The 22,052-nt window shown below is 38.1% G+C and overlaps 1 protein-coding gene across 2 annotated transcripts; it reads left to right on the top strand.

Moving 5' to 3' along the window:
• Window positions 1-1,918: 1,918 nt before the first annotated feature.
• Window positions 1,919-11,356, top strand: LOC146575537 (uncharacterized). 2 transcript variants are annotated; one of them, XM_085272564.1, is made up of 6 exons: window positions 1,919-2,173; window positions 2,281-2,397; window positions 2,772-2,842; window positions 3,135-3,200; window positions 4,852-4,980; window positions 10,767-11,356. In XM_085272564.1, exons 1-6 carry the CDS (start codon window positions 2,138-2,140, stop codon window positions 10,840-10,842), a joined length of 495 nt encoding a protein of 164 aa, XP_085128690.1. In that variant the 5' UTR covers window positions 1,919-2,137; the 3' UTR covers window positions 10,843-11,356. The 2 variants fall into 2 exon arrangements, with proteins under 2 accessions (XP_085128690.1, XP_085128692.1); XM_085272566.1 differs by lacking the exon at window positions 4,852-4,980.
• Window positions 11,357-22,052: the final 10,696 nt, after the last annotated feature.

Below are 22,052 nucleotides of genomic sequence, written 5' to 3'. Positions count from 1 at the left end.
CCTATATTGGCTATGATAAAAACACAATTATAGGCTTAGCTTAGTACAAAGTTAATATGAAGCACAGTCTGGGTGTCCTTTTTTAGGATCATATATGTCAACATTTATAGAACAACTGTTGTTAAGTCATTTGCTGTAGACAGAAAAAAATCAAGCAACAAAATGTCTGAGAATCTATATTTATTACCGATGCTCATCATGGAAATAGAAATACAGAAATCAAAGAGATTCTTCAGGAATGGTGATGCTATTTTTCAAACGTGTACACCCACTTCTTGTTTTTAAAGTCATTAAGATATATGCTGTATAATCATTGAAGTTTGGAGCCATATCTCATTTCTGTATATTTAGTAGAATAATGAGAACTAGTTGGGGTGAGAGATGCAAATATAAATGAAAGTAGAACATATACAATTTGAACTAGATTTAAGGTTAATATTTGGTATGACCATGTGTATTTATTGATCTAGAGCCTGAACTTTTTTAGGCAAGCTTTATTGTAATTTTTTTAAGTTGCTTCTCCAGAACTATTGGATTTCTTCTTTGTACGTTGGCTACCTTTTGTGCTGTTCTCTGTCAAGCATGATCCTACACTGCTTCATTAATGATGAGAATGATAGTGTTCCATTGTTTGGTTTTCTATTCAGCTACAACTTTACTGCAATAATTATATAATTGTACTGCACTGGCAGTATGTTTGGGATGATTATCATGCTAAGAAATTAACCTGTGCCAACCAGCCATTCCCTAGATGGCATTGCATGGTGTATCAAAATCTGATGGCACTTTTCGACATTCATAATATGATTACACTTTACAAGATTCCCAACACTACTATTTAAATGCAGCCTCAAACCAGCTTTATCTGTTTATCTGCCTTAAGAATGGCTTCTTGACATCATCCCTTCCAGGTCCTGGTTCATTCTTTGCTGGATTGTTTTCCCTGTTTCTTAAGGACATGACATGCACATACTTGTCATTTGCTGTAAATAGCAGATGTAGCACATAATGCTGTAGATGTGCCAGCACAGTTTGACAGCAACAGAGCTGTGAGGTAGATGGATATATATAGAAAGAAAATGTTTATATTAGGAGAAAAACAATACTTTTGCCTTAGCAAGACTTGCTTCAAGTAACCACTGCATGTCTGTGTTTGCAGTAGCAAAATGTATATTTTAAGCTGATGGAGTGATTGATATCAATGAATTCTGAATGTTGTATATTATTGTTTTTATGAATTATTGGCAATTCTGTAAGTTTTGATAAATTTTTCTACATCACACTGCATTTAATCATTAGTTATTATTAATCTCTGGCTTTCTTACACAGTGTGGTTTTGTTCTGTCTTCTTCCCCTCACCCCCAACTGTTGTGGCAGATGGCTGCACCTCCCTGAGCCTTGTTCTGCCAGAGGTTTCTTCCTGTTAAAATAGAGTTTTCCCTTCCCATTCTCGTCAAGTACTTGCTCTTAATGTTTTGTTTGATTAGTGGAGTCTTTTTGTAGGGTTCTAAAAACACCATCTACAAAATCTGTGGACAATAAATGCTGACATTTCTTTTTGGTAAAAAAGAAATGTCAGCATTTACTGAAATGTGTGTGTGGGTGTTTGTGTGTGCCATGTTTCCAGCTTAAAAGAAGACCCATGCTGCTACACAAGCTTAGACACTTGTATTCGGTGGGGAAATTCCACTACGGGCTGCAACAGTAATTGGATGCAGCTTGACAGTCAGGGCGACTTCGCCTCAGTCTCCTGCCCGCTTATAAGCGGTGAAACACGATTCTTGTTTGAAGCGACGGTGAAATATGAAAATATGGCAAAAACATTTAATGAAGCCTGCAGATTATTTAATAATATATAAGAAAATTACGTCAGAACTTCCGAGCGCTTTGGGCGTGGCATGCCCGAAACTGTCATTGGCTGCCCTTTGCATGCCTCTCCCTCTAAAACCCTTCGCTATAGAGCACACTGAAGGTTTGTGTACAGTTAACAATATGTATCAACTGTGTAATGGACCGTCCTCGGCCCTCATCGTAGCCACCTCGGAAATCAAATCACCGGTGTTCTCTAGCAATCCATCTTCAATATCCGTTACGATAACGTCTCTAGATTGTGCATAAAGATGACGAGCCGGTATCAATGGCAGGAGAGAGCTACAGTGTCCCGTGCCGTCAGGTGAGATCATGGCAGGATTAACGAGTTAAAGATCCCTGGAGAAAAATGTTTGGTGGACCCTAGGCAATTTGTTTAGACTACCAATCTCTTTCTCTTTCTGATTACAGCAACCTGGCGTTTTCATTCAGATCCATCGAAAGTTTCAGGTCACATATCTCTGCGACTGTGAAGTGATGAAGGCAACCTCCGGAGCAGCTTGCAGTCAATTTCACAAGAATTTTAAAGTTAACTACAATGTTTTCATACTGAACTGGTTGATCAGAAATGTCAGTTTTCATAAAAGTTGGACATTCCTTTTTTGTTTTGTCCCCTTTTTAAGCTATTCTCTGTCATGCCTGTTTCATCCATCTTGGAGGTTTTGTGTGTGTGTTTCTAAATTTACATATATGTATACATAGGCCTATAGATACACACACACACACACACACACGCACACACACACACACACACACACACGCACACACACACACGCACACACGCACACACACACACACACACACACACACACACCAACAGTTTTTTTTTTTTGGATGAGCTATTGCCGGATGAGCTATGGGATATTTACCTTTTTATTATATTTTTCTTTTATTTTTTGCAGTATACCATCAAAAGCGATCTCATGGCGCCCTCATCTGCACACATCACTCGCGAGGCAAACCGGCAGCGCAGGTAGTCGCACAACACATTCCTCGTCATGCATTGTTCTCACGTTTGCCGCGGGTCCGCTTCTGGACTGTAGTCTGGACTGTAGTCGGCTCCAGGAGTGTGACTTGGGCATCTAAAACTACAACCAGAGAGGTCCTCCTTCACTACAAACGCAGACCTTGACTTCCAGTGAGAATGAATGACTGCTACATACGACGGCTGCTTAATTACATAAGAGAAGAGGAAGAGGGACGAGGAGTGGAGAACGGATATAACATAAAGAAATAACATGTCATTCTGTTCTGGTCGAATTTAGCCGTAGAAAAAGCAGTATCACTGGATGGGACAGCCTGGTGGAGGGACAGCGGCCCACAAGAACACGGTATGGAAGAGTGAACCTGTAGGATCGAGAGAAATTAGAAAATGAGAAAAGTGGGGGAAAAAGGAAAGAAAAGATTTAGATAATGAATAGACGTAGCAGAAGAAGGGCTGGGATAAATTAATTCAGAGAGAGGAGGGCACTCGGGAAGGTGTGCTAAATAGAAACAAACACGGTGTAGCTAAGGGATCTCTGGCGCGTAAAATGTGCTTAATCAGAAAAAACTGTAATGTATAACTGGAGTAAACATTCATTTTTGTTTTCCATATCATATTTTTTTCTGATGAATTTGAATAAATATAAACAGACAAGAAATTAAGATAAAAATGGGCAACTGTGTATCCTTGTATCACTGTATTTATTATCGGACCAAACCCTTTATAGGCATAGTCGAAACAAGGTAAGAAACTAAATAATACATTATTATCATTATTCATACTACTTTAGTTTTAGAAACAGTAGTACTAGTAGCGGTTGTAATACAGTACATGGGGAAAACAAAATCAAAAAGTTAAAATCTAATATATTTACTTTGTATGACATTTGACGACAATAATTAAAGTCTTCTGTAATAGAGTACAGTGTTATTTTAACAAACAGGGAGAATAAACTCTGGGAAGAACTTTGAGTTAATACTACTACTAACTCAGCACATTATTCAGTGTTCTTATTATGCTTATGCCAAACGCATCAGCCTAAGATACCATCACAATTTAACCGGAATAACAGGATATCATTTTATAGTAACATCAGTTTATCTAATGTTACAGATGTTATTTGGATCGACAGTCGTACTTACCAAAACAACGCTTATCGCAGCATAAGAACTAAATAAAAACTTAAATACAAAATATATGATTGTGTTATTATGGCTGTTAGGATCAGACTTAAGCGAGTTGAGGAAAATTAACGAATATGTGTAGACGGATTCCAAAACGGTTCTCATGTTTCCTCATTTTTCTGATCTCGTCATTTAGGAACGTGTTGGATGCCCGGAAGCGTAACATGTTGACGATTTCACCTAGCGTAAAATATTACGCCTCGGGAGTGAGAACGTGTTGATTATTATTAGGCTACAGGATATCTAAACTGTTTTACAGTCACTGATCGATATCCAGTCAGAGGTATCAGTATAGATCATAAGTATAAATGGCAGAAAACACTTTAGCATTCGCTTTCTGTGGTACCGGCCACCTGGATGCACACTTGTCACAGTGTGTGAAACCTCTGGTTTGAACAGTGATAATTCACAATAATGTCCCCTCCATTCCGCGATTTCTGCAAGACATCTCTTGCTCTTGCTCTCCTGCACCCTCCAAGAAGTACAGTAGATGTGTTAGAAGCTAGAAATGATAATTAATAAATAAATAAAAAAGAATAATTTATTGGTTCCTTGAAAAAGAAGAATATACTTCCTGAATTAGTAAAATTTAAAAACAGTTAACAAGAGACAACAAGAGAGTGCGTTTTGGTTCACAGAGGACTTTTATATTATTATATTATACTTTTTTCCCTTCATTTTACTTGTTATGGACTGGGTCTTACATGGTTATTACTACTCTACCTGCACTCAAAGTGCTATATAAAACATGCCACATTCACCCTTACAAACACTTTTTTTCTATTCATAAGTGCTTCTCTATTTAACATTCAGACACGTGGCATCCAGACTGGAGCAGGCAGAGATCAAATCACCAACCTCGCGAGCTACAATCAGCCGCTCGTTAGATCTGTCGGCATTGCATTGTTGCCTTCCTGGTGGCCAGCTGTATGCGGGAAGTGGGTAATTAAATTATAAAGAAGCAATACATCCATTTCAGGGAGAAAAGTAGTGGGGGAAATAAGTTATAATATGCGTATATTATATAAGTTATTGTATTTTTAAGTTATTCTCTCATAACAACCAGCCAGCCAAGCGACACGGAAGTTAGAGTGTCACCTTTGGCTATTTTTGCAAAACTCTACACACAAATAAGAAAACTTTTCACCCAATCAGCAAAACATTGTAGTTTTCTTGTAAAAGCGAATAACCCTTGCTTAACTCTCCACACCTTTGTAAAAATGGTATTTTCGTATCCAACAGTTAACACAAGCCATCACATTACAGTTTTTTCTGATTGCTTAAGCACATTTTTTGTAACTATTGGCTAATTTTGCAAAACTCTTCACACAAATAAGAAAACCTGTCACCCAATAATCAAAACATTGTAGTTCTCTTGCAAAAGCAAACACAGCTAGATTAACTCTTCACACCTTCGTAAAAATGGTGTTTCCGTATCAAACAGTACACACAAGCCATGCATCATTTACTAAGCACACAATGCGCCAACTGCACACTGATGGTATGAATACAAAACACATCTGGCTTTTGCTTTCTCTGTGCACAAGGTAGGCTATGTCAGTTTGAGCTCATACTTCTGTCATAAATCCATAAGCATAGAGGGATCCAAACTTCAAGTACTGGTGTTTATTCAAACACATAAAAACAAACACAAGTGTTTATTTCCAAGTATAGGATTATTTGCAATCGCCATAATGACTATATGGGTTACTTGGTCTGCAGTGAACATGCTTCCTCTGCCCCCAGCATCTGGTCATCTAGCAATTCTGTAAAGTAACAATTTCAGTATTTTTACATCAATGGTATTGGTGTGTTTCTCATTGGCATATGGCAGTGCTACAAATCTTTGTGCGAAGTGACGGTACTAACCGATTCTCATTTCAAGATGTCCTTATGGTACTTGCTACAGTGTAGCGGCTCGAGTTAGGCTGGACCCGTTGGCCAGCTACCCTCAGTGTCATTCCACGGTTGATTACATGGTCCACTATTGTAGCTCTGATGTCATCAGCAATTCTATTTCTTACTCTTCCTACCCTTCCTCTCCCCCCTCCTCATCTTCCTCCCCCCCCTCCTCGTCTTCCTCTTGCTCCTCCTTGTCCTTGTCGTCCTCTTCATCCTATACTTCTTCACCTCCACGTCCTCTTCCTCGGCCTCCTCTACTTCTCACTCTTTCTGCTCCCTCCATTGCACTCCGCACACACAGCTTACCTGTATTATAGTGCTTAGGCTGATTGCAAAGTGAACTAATTATCTAAAAAAGTTTTCACATGTGAAAGTGTGCCAGACAGTTGGCAAATTAGTGTTAATGATAGCCATACATGTGTATACTTTTGCTAGGAGTGTGTTGGAAATTTGGTAATTGAGTGTTGTGCAGTGAATTGTGCCTACAGTTTTGCAAAGTGTGTGTTACAAAATTGCAAACTGAGTGCAAAGCAGTTTTTGTGCTTTTCGTTTTGCAAACTCAGTGAGTGGTTTTGCTATAAGTCTGAATAGTTTTAGAGATTGTGCTACAGGAATCACAGTTAGGGTTTAAGCATTCAGAAAAAACTGTAATAAGCACACAATGCACTAGCTTGCTACAGTGTAGCGGCTCGAGTTAGGCTGAACCCGTTGGCCAGCTTCCCTCAGGGTCATTCCATGGTTGATTACATGGTCCACTATTGTAGCTGTGATGTCATCAGTAATTATATTTCTTACTCTTCTTACCCTTCCTCCTCCCCCTCCTCGTCCTCCTCTTGCTTCTCCTTGTCCTCTTCCTCTAACTTCACCTCCTTGTCCTTGTCGTCCTCTTCGTCCTACTTCTTCACCTCCACGCCCTCTTCCTCAGCCTCCTCTAATTCTCACTCTTCTTGCTCCCTCTATTGTACTCCACATGGACAGCTTACCTGTAGCTCAGCGGTCCCCAACCTTTTTTGCGCCACGGACCGGTTTATGCCCGACAATATTTTCACAGACCAGCCTTTAAGGTGTCGCGGAAAAATACAACAAAATAAAACTAGTACCGGTACCGAAAAAAAGAAGATTTATTGATAACACACATGAAAAGACCCAGGAAGACCGAGTTAAAGATAAAAACGATAACAAAATAACGCTTAAAACCGATAAAAACCCTGAAAACCATACATTTCACACCTGAGCCTCAACTCTCGCGGCCCGGTACCAAACGACTCACGGACCGGTACCGGTCCGAGGCCCGGGGTTGGGGACCGCTGCTGTAGCTTATTTATAGTGCTTAGGCTGATTGCAAAGTGAACTACTTATCTAACACAGTTTTCACATGTGACAGTGTGCCAGACAGTTGGCAAAATAGTGTACATACAGTGGGGCAAAAAAGTATTTAGTCAGCCACCGATTGTGCAAGTTCCCCCACCTAAAATGATGACAGAGGTCAGTAATTTGCACCAGAGGTACACTTCAACTGTGAGAGACAGAATGTGAAAAAAAATCCATGAATCCACATGGTAGGATTTGTAAAGAATTTATTCGTAAATCAGGGTGGAAAAGTATTTGGTCAATAACAAAAATACAACTCAATACTTTGTAACATAACCTTTGTTGGCAATAACAGAGGTCAAACGTTTACTATAGGTCTTTACCAGGTTTGCACACACACAGTAGCTGGTATTTTGGCCCATTCCTCCATGCAGATCTTCTCGAGAGCAGTGATGTTTTGGGGCTGTCGCCGAGCAACACAGACTTTCAACTCCCGCCACAGATTTTCTATGGGGTTGAGGTCTGGAGACTGGCTAGGCCACTCCAGGACTTTCAAATGCTTCTTACGGAGCCACTCCTTTGCTGCCCGGGCGGTGTGTTTTGGATCATTGTCATGTTGGAAGACCCAGCCTCGTTTCATCTTCAAAGTTCTCACTGATGGAAGGAGGTTTTGGCTCAAAATCTCACGATACATGGCCCCATTCATTCTGTCCTTAACACGGATCAGTCGTCCTGTCCCCTTGGCAGAAAAACAGCCCCATAGCATGATGTTTCCACCCCCATGCTTCACAGTAGGTATGGTGTTCTTGGGATGCAACTCAGTATTCTTCGTCCTCTAAACACCACGAGTTGAGTTTATACCAAAAAGTTCTACTTTGGTTTAGAGATGGACCGATCCGATATTACGTATCGGTATCGGTCCGATACTGACCTAAATTACTGGATCGGATATCGGAGAAAAATAAAAAATGTAATCCGATCCATTAAATATCACGAAAGCACCTCACAAAACTTGCAACACGCCGTAACTCACCTCAGAACGTTAGCAGTCGGAGCAGTATGCATCACGTGATAGAGCAGCTGTGGCATGCGGGACCTGTCGGTGGTCTGGATAGCATGTGGAGCTTCGCTAGCAACCTGGCATTTCATCTCCGACAAAGTTATCCCCGAGAGAAGTAAAGCAAGTGTGTAAGTCCATCTCTGAATGTTTGTAAAGCATTCCCACGTTAAGCTTAACAAGCGACTGCCTCTCGCTCTCCGGCTGCTACTTCAATCGTGAAACTGCTTAAATGATCAGCTGATCGGCTTTTCTGTCGCGAGTCCGTGTCTCTTGTTTGTTTTTGGCCCACTTTGCACCAGAAAGAGGAAACCAGCGGCTGAACAACAGCAGCACGTTTAAGCTTGATAAGCTGTTGTTAGAATTTATTTAATATTACTTTCTACACCAGGATCTTTTTTTATGTAGCTGACGCTGGTAACTGTGCAGGGGCGGATCTAGCAAAGTTTAGCCAGGGGGGCCGATAGGGCATGAACAGGGAAAAGGGGGCACAAAGACATACTTTTCTTTCTTATTCTCATTTAAAATGTCGAGCTTTTAATAAATAATTATCTGACACCCAAAGTTTTAATTTGATGTAAAATGAATAGAAGTCAATTACTGTATATAGTGACTATTAAGTCTAATATATACCCTAGTAAGCTATAGTACTTTTTACTTTGGGAAGGTACCATCTGTGCAGTCTGCAATTTTGTTGAAGAAAGATGTTGAATCTATTTAATATTTCTTGAAAAATAATTGATTTCTGTGCATTTTTTTTCACACTGCATCAAATTAAGGTTGATTACGTCGATTAAGCATCATGAGGTGGCGCGTGAGGGGTGGTTCCTTATTTTTTATTTATTTCTTTTTGTTGTTGCTGGGAGTTGGAACCCTATTAGTTAGGTTGCTTAATATTTACGCTAAGTACTCTTTAAAATACCAGAATAGGGAGGATGGTGTAGGTTTAAGTTTATTAGATTGATCAGTATTGCTGAACTATGAAATATTTTTTTTGTATACAGGTATAACAGAATAGCTTTAGTGTAGTTGTTGTTTTAAACTTGAGTATGAACTTGCAGACTTGCAAAATGCAGCAAGATATTTTAAAAAACAGTTTTGTTGATTAAAAAACACTATATCGGATTCATATCGGTATCGGCAGATATCCAAATTTATGATATCGGTATCGGTATCGGACATAAAAAAGTGGTATCGTGCCATCTCTACTTTGGTTTCATCTGACCACATGACATTCTCCCAATCCTCTGCTGTATCATCCATGTGCTCTCTGGCAAACTTCAGACGGGCCTGGACATGCACTGGCTTCAGCAGCGGAACACGTCTGGCACTGCGGGATTTGATTCCCTGCCGTTGTAGTGTGTTACTGATGGTGACCTTTGTTACTTTGGTCCCAGCTCTCTGCAGGTCATTCACCAGGTCCCCCCGTGTGGTTCTGGGATCTTTGCTCACCATTCTCATGATCATTTTGACCCCACGGGATGAGATCTTGCGTGGAGCCCCAGATCGTGGGAGATTATCAGTGGTCTTGTATGTCTTCCATTTTCTGATGATTGCTCCCACAGTTGATTTTTTCACACCAAGCTGCTTGCCTATTGTAGATTCACTCTTCCCAGTCTGGTGCAGGTCTACAATACTTTTCCTGGTGTCCTTCGAAAGCTCTTTGGTCTTGGCCATGGCGGAGTTTGGAGTCTGACTGTTTGAGGCTGTGGACAGGTGTCTTTTATACAGATGATGAGTTCAAACAGGTGCCATTCATACAGGTAACGAGTGGGGGACAGAAAAGCGTCTTACAGAAGACGTTACAGGTCTGTGAGAGCCAGAGATTTTCCATGTTTGAGGTGACCAAATACTTATTTTCCACCCTAATTTACGAATAAATTCTTTACAAATCCTACCATGTGAATTCATGGATTTTTTTTTCACATTCTGTCTCTCACAGTTGAAGTGTACCTCTGGTGCAAATTACTGACCTCTGTCATCATTTTAAGTGGGGGAACTTGCACAATCAGTGGCTGACTAAATACTTTTTTGCCCCACTGTAATAGCCATAAATGTGTATAGTTTTGCTAGGAGCGTGTTGATCATTTGGAAATTGAGTGTAAAGCAGTGAGTTGTGTTTACAGTTCTGCAAAAAGAGTGCTGTGCAGTGGATTGTGGATAGCCACAATTTTGCAAGGTGTGTGTTACAAAATGGCAAACTGAGTGCAAAGCAGTGTTTGTGCTTTTAGTTTTGCAAACTCAGTGAGTGGTTTTGCTATAAGTATTAATAGTTTTAGAAATTGTGCTATAAGAATCACAGTTAGGGTTTAAGCATTCAGAAAAAACTGTAAACGATGAATGGTATTTCTTTTAAAGTCACTACATGATATTTCCTGCTTTTGAAAGCTGTATTGTAGTAGTATTAATTAAAAAGATTAATGCAACTGACACGTGTCCGATGTGTGTTGCCTTAAAGTCTTCTCCAGATGAGCCCCGATCAAGTCCTGACACCGATCAAGTGGAGCTGGATAACTTGTTTTACCAGTGCTTGACTCAACAGCGTCGCCTAATGGAAATTGACATAAACACCGACCTACCAGCCAGGCGACGATGAAGTTTCAGAACCTGCGAATTCAGGTAGCAGAGCATACCTGGAGCTGCAGTTTTGTTTCAGGTCCAATGGACTGTCGGAGAAGAGGAGCTTGCAAATCTCGGAGCTGAAAAAATAATGAATACAGGGAACATGTGAAGTGTCTTGTTTGTATACATATGTGCACATACATTACACTGACTGATTTTTACCCAAAAGATTTTATTTCCTAATTATATATAATTAGGAAATGAAATCACATCATGCATCACACACACACACACACACTGTAACAGTTGCTATTGTAATGCAGTGTATCACCACATGGCGGCGCCTCCTGTCTCACGACTGGTGTCACCCCCTTTTTGTTCTTCTTCGCACTCCTCCGGTAATGGATGCTCCCGTGTGTACGCGGACTAGTGTGCTCTTTAGTAATGTGTGGTAGAGGTAGCACTTTTATTTTGATATTGTAAATAAATGAGTACTTTTTGGAAAGTCAGAAGCTGTTGCTCATTCGCTATCCACCTGCACACCTCCGCGGCTGGCTTCACCTCCACTGCACGTTACAACACACACACACACACACACACACACACACACACACACACACACACACACACACACACACACACACACAGTACTTATTTGGACTCGTATGTGTATTCTGCTGTGTTTGCCTGCATTCAAGGGACATGAATCGCATTGTGTCCCAGCATGCATGCAACCACTCCCCGGTGTAGTGTAGAACTAAAATGCTCTATTGATTTTTTTTTCACAAACTACAGGTAAGTGTGCCTAACTGAACCTGAGGGCTTCTTTTCTTTAGATTTTAGATTGTATTAGTTTTTTTTTTTCTCTCTCTCTCTTTTTTTTGTCTAGTTTACCGTTTTGTTACCTAACACTTAATAGAAAACTCATGGCTCACATGTAAGGTCCTTAAGTTATATATTTAATTTAGATTAGATGAATATATGAAAAATATACTATAATCAGTTATGAAGAACATAAATCCTATATTTAGATACATACAGATTTCTGATCATTGTTTTATTCCTTTGCATTAGCATGGTTTTTTAAGAACAGTTTCTCTAAATCTGTTCTGTTGGTTCCATGGCTGAAGCTTGTACCTTTTCTTTTTTTAAAAAACATGGGACAGTTTTCCAGATATAGTGTGTTATTTTAGAGTGGAAAGTTTAAAGAACGTACACTATTTTTAGATTTTTAATTTTCCAACTAAAGCCCTTTATATGGGAAGTACTATTTTTAACATGCATCATGCATCAGTCTAGTTTGGCTTTATAGTTAAAAAAAATAAAGTAATTTTAGCCTGTCCTTCTAAAGAATTGCGTTAAAGTCACAATTGACTATGTTAAATATAAACACTGTCACATGTTTTACCTGGTTATTGTTCTCATTAGAAACTTTATATATTCGAAGTTAGCTTTTAACAAGCATGTAATGAATCCATTTTATTTAGCTGTTTAAAAAAACAACAACAACACATATCTCTTTAGGCCTAAACTGACGGTGGTAATACCACACATTAAGACACTTAGTAGATGGTGTTTTTAGTATTATTAAGTCTAATTTGGTTGTATGTCGGTGCGTTGGTGGTTCTTTGTGTCTGGGGGTGGGCGTCCGGGTACACACCGGCTCACTCCTTGGCGGCCGCTTATCGGGGCCTGGAGCCTGGGGCTCGCTCGGGCCACTTCGGAGATGGGGTGCCCCCGGCCTCTCGGCCTGGGGCTCGGTCACTCAGGCACAGCTGGCTGCCGGCGGAGCTCACGGGCGCGTCACTGCAACTCCCCCTGGCTTCTGCTCCGCGGCTGCTGAGTGAGCCCTCATCTGGGACTCTCCTCAGCTCTTACTGGGACAGTGGCGCGGCTGCCCCTCTGTTGGTCTTCCTTGGTCTCTTGTGTTCTGGGGGCCTCTGGATGTCTGGAGTTTTGATCTCCTCCATACCTGCTTCATACCCTGGAGGACGGGGCTGTGGCTCCCCACACTCCCTAGCAGATCGTTACATGGAGAAACCTTTGGAATGCAAGCATGCTGGTCCACACAGGTATGCACACAGGTGTACACACGGGTATTCACAGACGCGGACTACAGCATTCTTTGCTGCTGCCTCAAAGCACATTGTGCGCTGTCTATCTTGCATGCTGCACAATATCGTTTATTATTTAGTATCTACTGATATCTACTGCTAGCTAGTTTATTGTGATGGTGCCGTTTTTTTTTATTATGTTGCTCTTTGTTGTCTGCTTTCTCTTCTGTTTTTTTTCTCCATACAGGTGACCCAGGTGTTTTTTTTTTCTTTCTTCCCCCCCTTCTCACTGTCTCTTCTCCCCTTTGGTTTTCTTTCTCTCCCTCTCTTTCTTTCATTCTTTCTCCCTGTCCTATCCCCCAGTCATGTCTGTCCCGTTTGTAGCAACAGAAAATAAATTCATAATTATAATAAAGGTCAATCAAATGGACCAATATGGCAAGGCCATGATGATCCACTTGGTAAAATAAATCCGCTTGGCATCTTACTTGGCCTTAAGACAACAATTCTGATGGCTAAAGATCCAAACGGGACACACAAAAAAAATAAATAAATAAATAAATAAATAAAATAATAATAATTTGGTTGTATGAGGTCTACATTGACCTTCTGTGTTGTAAGTTTATAACAGTCACACAGCCATTAAGTATTAAATCAGCTTATAAATAATTTATGTTTTTTCTCCCTCTGCTTTGTGTCTTTGAGGCTTGGACCAACACTCATTACATGAGTGGTAAGTATTTTGGTTTTACAATACATTAGTAATTTTCAGTGACATTTATATTAATCAGGCTAAACTTTAATCATACCAGATCAACCTGTTTTACTTATTGTTTCATTTGTGCTTTAGTTTGGGGAAATTGTTTCTTGGTCTTTTCCTGTCTTCTCTTATTAGACTTGAGATATGACTGCACTATGCTGTTACTGTTGACTTAAATAAATTCTACAAGACAAGCTGAATAAGTAAATGCAAACAAGGACAGTTTGATCTGCATTTTTTGAAAGATCATATCCCACAAACTTAGTTTAGAGGGTCTACACTGTATAGTTAAGTCTGCAAGTTTTTGAACAGTGAAATTTGTTTTGTGCCTGATTTATTCTGCAGATCACCAGGATGAAAAGTTATTGGCCGTGTTTCCATGGCCTTTTTTAAAAATATGATTTCATGACATTATTGTGTGTCAGGTGGTGGTCAGGGGTATCCAGACTGACAAGCGGGACATTAAATGTCACCTCTCCGGTGGGGACAGAACCTGAGATTGTCTAAATCGGGTTCTGTTCTATAGCAAATGCAAAAAAATAAATAAAAATAAAAGATGTTTTAAGAAAGCAAATAAGTTGGTGTTCTAAAGAATATGATTGTTTGCTTGTCTTATTTGACACCAGGGAAGATGAGTCCTCCATCACAAATGGTGTGGTCAGTAAGGATGGTCACCTGCAGGGAAATTGGGACAATGTTAAAGACTTTCTTCTGCACTTACATTAGGATCACCTAAATCCATGACGGTCATTCAGGCAGTAATACCAGGACTGCAAACAAGCCATCCTTAAAATATTACAACATACAAGCTTCTGTGTTTGAATGCAAAACAAATATGTTGTTTGATCTAGAGATTGCACTTGTGGCTGAACAATAAATACATTTAACTTTGATTATATAAGTAATGTAACTTGCAATACAAAGTAATGGGGAGTATAAACATAGTTTCACAATAATTAAATCTGATACTTTGTTATCGTTGTTTCACTGTAAGGTTATTACCTTACAGTGAAACAACGATGGCAATGTAATTGTTTGTTGTTCAGTAGAACAGTGTCCAGTATGTTGGCTGATATGCGTTTTTGCATTTGAAAATAAAAGTTGGGCTGATTTTAAAAACCCAATTAGTCTTTTTGAATCATACTTACGTACATTCAGTGTTATATTAATATAAGTGTTGTACTAGAAATTTCAAGAATGATAAAACATAATGTGATTTTTTTTTAAGTTACTACAATCTGTTTTTAATTTAGTAGAACTTGAAATGTTTGTCAGTGGGTAAACAATTAGTATTGCGCAGCCAGAAACAACAAGTTGTTCTTAGTACTTGAAATGGATAAGTGTCCTAATGTAGCTATCTTAAGTAGGCTTTACTTAGTTTTTTTGAGGCAATGAGTTTGCATAGTTTTTTAAAGTTCTGGGAACTAATGAGATTGTACAGTGTACACACATATATACATCCATACAGAAAAGTGGGGCTTGAATCTGTTTCAGCATATTGTGAAAGTGTTTCGAAACTATTTGTAGACAGATGGCTGCCGTTTGTTTGTTGGGGTTTTCTCTGTATTGTAGATGAATTGAACTGAATTAATTAATTATTATGATCTCTGTTGGGAGCTGTATTGAAATGTAATTTTAAAATGCATTTTAACAAAATGCAATTAAATAGAGACTTGGGCAGGTTATTCACTAAGCATCTTAAAACACTGTTTGACATCATAACTTCAAATTTTGTTGAAGAAGAAAGAATGTGTTTTAAGAAAAAAAGACTTTTAAGTAATTTTGGTAAATATTATTGAGCACCCAAGTAGCTGAGCATGAGTGGTGATCACAGTGTTTACATATGACACACATCATCTACAATAAGAGCACAGCTTGGCAGTAATTGTACAAGTTTTTGTGTTAACTGCTCTGAGTACATATGTAATGTCTATAAAATAACAAAATAAGATATTGCAGTTTACAAATGTAACAAATATTTAACATCAATTGTAGTTTTAGTTTTGTTGTTTTTTGAAATTTTGTTTTTTTGTATTCATTTATTTGTTTTTTATTATTACATTAAATTATTACAATCAAAGTAGAGATTAACATAGCATCAGACTAGTGATATCATCACCAGTATTACTGTTAATGGTAAAGAAAATGTATTCTTAGCAACATGGTTTGTTCCACAAGGACTGTATTTAAGTCTTTCATAAGACAACTTCAGGATGACATCATGCTCAAGGAGCATTTTCACTATAACTGGCAAGCTCCAGTAATGTAGTGGTCTCTTCATAGATACTAAAAAAGTATTTCCTGACTTATCTGGGTTAAGGGTTTAAGATGGTAGAAAGTAAGGTCAAGTATAAAATATTACCTTACAGTAAATATCCAATCTGGTTAGCCAGTTGGGATTCTTATTATTTTATTATTATTATAAATTTTGTTTATTATTATAATAAAAAAATGATGGAGATTGGAACATGTGAAAACATAATAGAATAGTGCCAGTCAAAAGTGGATGTGCTTTCCTCAACATAAAGATTACTCTGTTTCATTACAGGCTAAATCTGACACTCTGGGTCACATTATTTTGCATGAGAAGCAATCCACAAGACTCCAGTGTGGAGCTTTAATCAGAAACACATGCTGTTGCAACAACCAGCGCCCATCCATTTTTTAGGAGATTAGAGGAGAGGAGGGGAGAGGAGAGGAGAGGAGGAAAAGAAAAGACACTGAGGAAAGGAAAATACTCACTGGGAAAATATGGCAAACATGGAGTGCAGGGTAAGAAGGGTGGAGAAACAGAAGGAAATAAACAAGTGCTTACTAAAGGAGGCAGTAAGGACAGTTCCCCAGCTGCAGGACTGCAGGCGCCATGTTGAGACAGCAACATTTCTGTCCCACCACATTGTCTCAAGCTTCATATCTGCTCTTACTCCCTCCCTGCTCATCTATGTGTCTCTTTCCTTTTCCTCTCTCTCTTTGCCACTTTTGATGTTTTACCAAGGGGTAATTATCCATCTTGTTTATTTGTGGCTAGAGAAAGTACAGGCGGCAGCTGTACACGTTGTGTATATTATGGTAGAGTATTGCCTTATGGTGGCCGAATTGCCTTTTATTGTTTATTGGTGGTCAATAAAATACACTCAAAAGGAAGGTTTCTACCCTATGGAATGTCTGCTTTGTTATTCTTCCTGTCTGTTGCATTCTCTTTTAATACCCTCATGTCAGATTTTCTGAGACTGAACTGAAACTTTTTGTCTGTGTATGTTTTTTTTTTTACATGCATTTTAGTCTACAAAATCAACCCTAGACATGATTTCAATTTCTTTTCATATCAGAGTCACACCTGGATATTCATTAAGCCAAGCAGCAACCTGGTGCTGAATGGATTTTACTTGTTAGACATGATTTATGGCAGCAGCCTGACCTCCTACTGCTGGATTTAACCACACACAATCCAAAAAATTTGATCAAAACCAGAAAAAGGCAATACTCTAAGGCTTGAACCCATCACAAAAAACCCCTAAGGGAGTTATTATACTTGCGTGACAGCTAAAATACTGTCAATTAACATGGATTTACATTCTGAACACAGTCACACAAAAGCATGCTGTCGCATGTTGCATGCTTGCCCAGAACAGATGTGTGTAAAGTTGACACAGTGGATATTGCAAGTAAACATAGCGAGATATTAAAGAACATTTTTTTCTTGCATTTTTATTTATTGTTACATGTGTGACCATCAGTTCTTCTAGTATTATAGTATTGTAATATGAAATTTGTTTGAGTGGAGTCAGTGTCAGATTCAAGAAGGACTCAGACTCAAGTGAGTTGACAGTTTAGGCTGATATGAAGCACAAAAGTAAAACTAATTTATAATTTTGGCACATTTCAATCCAGGGAAAAGCAGAATGTCTTGCACAAGATAGTGTGTAGGCCAAGCTGTAAAACTAAAAAAAAAAGGCACGAGTAAGTGGCTCTATAGTGTAGTTTAAAAAAAAAAACATTTTTATGTTTTATATTTTTTTGAAATAAAAAATCCTCTAGTTTGATCCGAGGAAGAAATACTTTCCCCTCTGCCGTTGCATTCATACAAATATGTCTGAAGAGCTTACCTTGTTCACTAGTTTTTACAGTCCAAGGTTTTCGATCTTAGATTGCAAGCCCCATCTCCAAGTGGCCCTAAAATGTTCCCCTATGCCAAAGCTTCAGAGAAGTTTTTATTGCATTTAAAAATTAGGCATTGGCTTCACTGAGTTTTATTCAGTTTTTGTGTTGAGATTCCAGAATAAATTGGAGTTATTTTATTTTCAATGTTGGTGGCCACTGCTGCTGTCATTCACAAAGCTTCTGGATTCAAACAGGAGCTGTGAGATGTAGTTGTTTCAAGTTGTTGGTCTGTATGCTTAAGATCACAGGAACCTGAAACTGCCTGAGTCACACCAGCTGCATGCCACCAACCTGAAAAGAGGCGTAAATCAAGCACATCCTAGCACTAGTTGTAGCTGCTGTTTATTGTGTGCTGGTAACAAAAAACAAACAGAAAAAGGTACTTTGTCCTGTCCCACTAAATAAACAGTCTATTCGATAAAATGATTGTAAATACGAGCCTTCTTCATGTGGTATTGCTGTGGTGTAACCCATCATCCCATTTGGTGATTATGTTCTACAACAAAAAAGTACAAATAAATAAATAAATAAATAAATAAATAAATGGAAAAGTGGATTTTGTGAAAATGATGGAAATAGCTGTCAATACATACTTCAAGGAGAGACAGAAACACTGCATGTTGCATGAGAGTGGACCACATTTTATGCAGAAAGTACAATCTGAAAAAGATATGAAACCGTAGTTGCAGGGGCAAATGTAGCTTTAAGGAATTAAGGAGAATGTGGATCCATGTGCAGAACTGCAGATATATTTAACAAACAAAAATATCATCTCAACTGAGGCTGAGACTTCTGGAAAAAAAACAGAGCCCAATAAGCAAAGTACTAACATGGAGAAAACCAACAGGGAAAACATGCAGAAACAGATCAGCAGGCAATCAGAATAACAGAACAAGAACAGACTAACAAAGGATTCAGATAGATCAGAGGCTAATCAGGCAAAAGCAACATGGGTGGAGCAAAATAGTGAAAAAGCTGAAACTAATCACATTAATAGGGGAAGCAAAATGAAACACAACAGAAATGAGTCAAGAGGTTAACAAAATAAAACAGGATGTAACTAAACACAGAGACATTGACAGACAAGTTGAGACAAGGAGGGAAAGACTAAGAAAAAATAGGAACAGACTAAACCAAATATTTTGAAGCAGAATATTAAGTGAGCCAAAGAACTTAAGACTCAAGATGCCTAGGCAAGTGTCAACCAATAATAAGCAAACTAAGAACCAAATGGAGAATAAAATGATAAAGAAGAATTCAAAAGTCCACAAACTGAGTCGAAAACCCAAAACCATGAGAGCAGCTAGACAGCATTGCATAGTGATCTGTAGGATGACTTTGGAAATGAAGCAACGGAAGTGTGTGAAGGCCCAGGCAAGCATTAAGTGGTGGAAGCAGAAGAAAGAAAATGTTACACAGAGTTCAGACAGGAGTTGAAACAGGCTCTCGGTGGTGGGGAAGACTTACTACGTGACGGGGAAACTGGCAAGAAGGTATTTGGTGTGCCCTCTGGATACAGGAAAGAGAACAAGGAGACTTGGTGAAATAAGAAAGAACAGGAAAATACTTAAAGGAAGAACAAAGAAAAAATGGGACAGTCAAGGAGATAAAGAAAGTAGACAAGAGTACTCTGAGGCAAGGCATACAGCAAAGCGATGGGTGGCAAAGGAAAGCGATTATAGTGATTTGCATATGCGGCTGGATACTAAAGAAGGAGAAGAGGACTTCCATAGAGTCAGACAGAGAGAGGGCTGGAAAGGATGTGCAGCATAAGACATCTCCAGGGCAATGTGCATACCTTCAGTCTTGAAAAATAAAAAAATATGTTTATATTAAAATAATCAGTTATAAATAAAGTGCCATTTGAAAACTCTTTTTAGAAGAAATTCATGGTAAAAAGTATTTTACATTTTTGTCTTTGCGTTATTATGTAATACAACTATATGCTATTCAAAAATTGTCACTAGCTGTCTTCTGCAATGTGATTTCGTTTAATTTTATTAGTGTGTGCTAAAATATGCGACTTTACAGGGCGGTTTTATTTAGTCGTTTATTTCCACATTTTAACTAGCCAATACTCACAAATTACAGATCCTGATTTAATTTTGTGGTGAGAGAAGCCATTGAAAGATTGATGCTTTAATAGTTTTTTTTTGAGATATTCATATTCAAACATTGTCTAGGATTTCAATACTGCTGGCAAAAATGTCCTCTGAGGCTATGTATTGTAGAACAAATGTTAGCAAAAGCATGCATTTAACTAAGATTTATAAATCTCTATTCTCAATAAAAGAATGATTGTAGTGATGATACCAAATCATGAATTACTAAGCCAGGCAAAAAATAAAATAAATCCTTTTAATGTGTTTAATAAATGCTTTGTTTTTTATAATCTGCACCCACCTTAACAGACCCATAATTTTGGTCTCCTGTAGATTTTTAAGATACTGTAATTACATCAGCAGCACGACTATCATCCCTAGAGCAACGAAGTGCCTAAACTAAAAGATATCGTGGACTTATTAACAATATCCCTATTTGAGTCAAATGATACAAGATGAATTATCAGCAGCTGTACTATAGTTAAGATGTTTCCAGACATTACTTGTCGCCCGTCCAGCATAACGATATGTTTCTACTTTTTTCCTGCTGCTTAACTAATGATTAATACTGACTTCACTGTGGCTGTAGATTAGGAGGGAGAGCGGTCATCTAGTCATCCTAACGTTGCTGGTTTGTTTGCCAAACATGGGCACGATACTAACTCCAAGTTGGTCCGATGCATCTATCAGTGTTAGATAGAAAGATTTAAGCATAAAAAACCGCTTGTGTGAATAGGTGAATGTATAGGACGTATTGAATCCTTTGAAAGCCTCCTTAAGCTTTTCAGCTGAGAAATATGATGATCTACGACGTTCAGCCACGTGGTCGTTATTAAAATATATAGATCACATCAATCACACAGGTTATCATACTCAGCAGGTTTTATTGTAAGGTAACAACCGTTACCTTTAATAAGAATATAAAGCCTAAATGAGTCATTGTAAATCACATGAGTAAGTGTTAATGATTTCTTTTAATTATTTATTATTATCTTATTTAATTTTTTAGACTTATTATTACACCGCCATTACTGGAGTGGTAAACGCTGACCTCCACCAGAAGCATGCATCAGTGTTAATCTGATAGTTTAATTTTTGCAGTATCTGTTATCACATTTGGGAATTTTTTTCTTGTAGAATTAACACTGAAACAGTTTGTTCCTCTGGTTTTGTACTCAATGTTCATAATATTTGAGATTTTTTTGATTTTTAGAAATTCAATTTAAAAACATATTAATTACATTACACTAAAAATATTAATGTGACCACGTGATGCATGCCTATTTAAACAGACTACTTCTACAAACAAAATAGAAAATGCAGTTTAATATCAGAAAGAACTGAACAGAAGAGGAAACGATGTCTGTATGTGTGTTAACTCATTATGCATATTCCAGGAAAAAAGGTTATTGTGTTTCTTTTAATGCAACGGAGAATACTTGAGACCCTCACTCTATTTCAGAAGATAATGAAATGTATGTTATTGCCTATTTTGCGCTCCTTTCAAAACGTTTCCGCCGTTTAGGAAAAAAAGGAACAGCGGATGAAGAAAAAAATGCCAGTATGAGGGGAAATTAAATATTTAAATATCAAAAGTTCCTGAGACAGAATGTTGAGACCTCTTTCACCCAGGGAAACTAACCGACTGAACAATTAACCGACCGATTCTGTATTAAATTAAATACAAATACCACAGGGACTAGTTGATTTAAAAAAAAAAAATCAGATCAAAGGGCTAATGAATATATTTTATCTAAGTAAAACTAAAAACAAATTAAAAGTAATTTAAAAATAATATTTACCCTTAAAAAAGAAAAGAAAAAAATGTATGCAAGTCGATGATTTGAGCTGCTTTTCTGAAATATTAAATATCTGCATAATGACATTTTAGCTGTGTCAATGCTACATTTATATATTATTATTATTTTGTTTTTGTTTTGTTTTGCTACAAAATAATTTAGAAAATTGTTAAGTTCACGTTATTTTTCTTACCCCACCGACTACATTTATTTAATTTTAACTTTATTGTGATTAACAGCCAAAATACCTTTAACTTTAGATCTAATTTGTAATTGGTTACAATGTGATTGTGGAGCTTTCACTGT

This window comes from Mchenga conophoros, linkage group LG4, assembly GCF_057382185.1.
Source record: "Mchenga conophoros isolate Kocher_MC1m ecotype Shallow Benthic linkage group LG4, M_conophoros_male_GT1.1, whole genome shotgun sequence".
NCBI classification, from domain to species: Eukaryota; Metazoa; Chordata; class Actinopteri; order Cichliformes; family Cichlidae; genus Mchenga; species Mchenga conophoros.
This window is presented reverse-complemented; position numbering and strand designations above follow the sequence as displayed.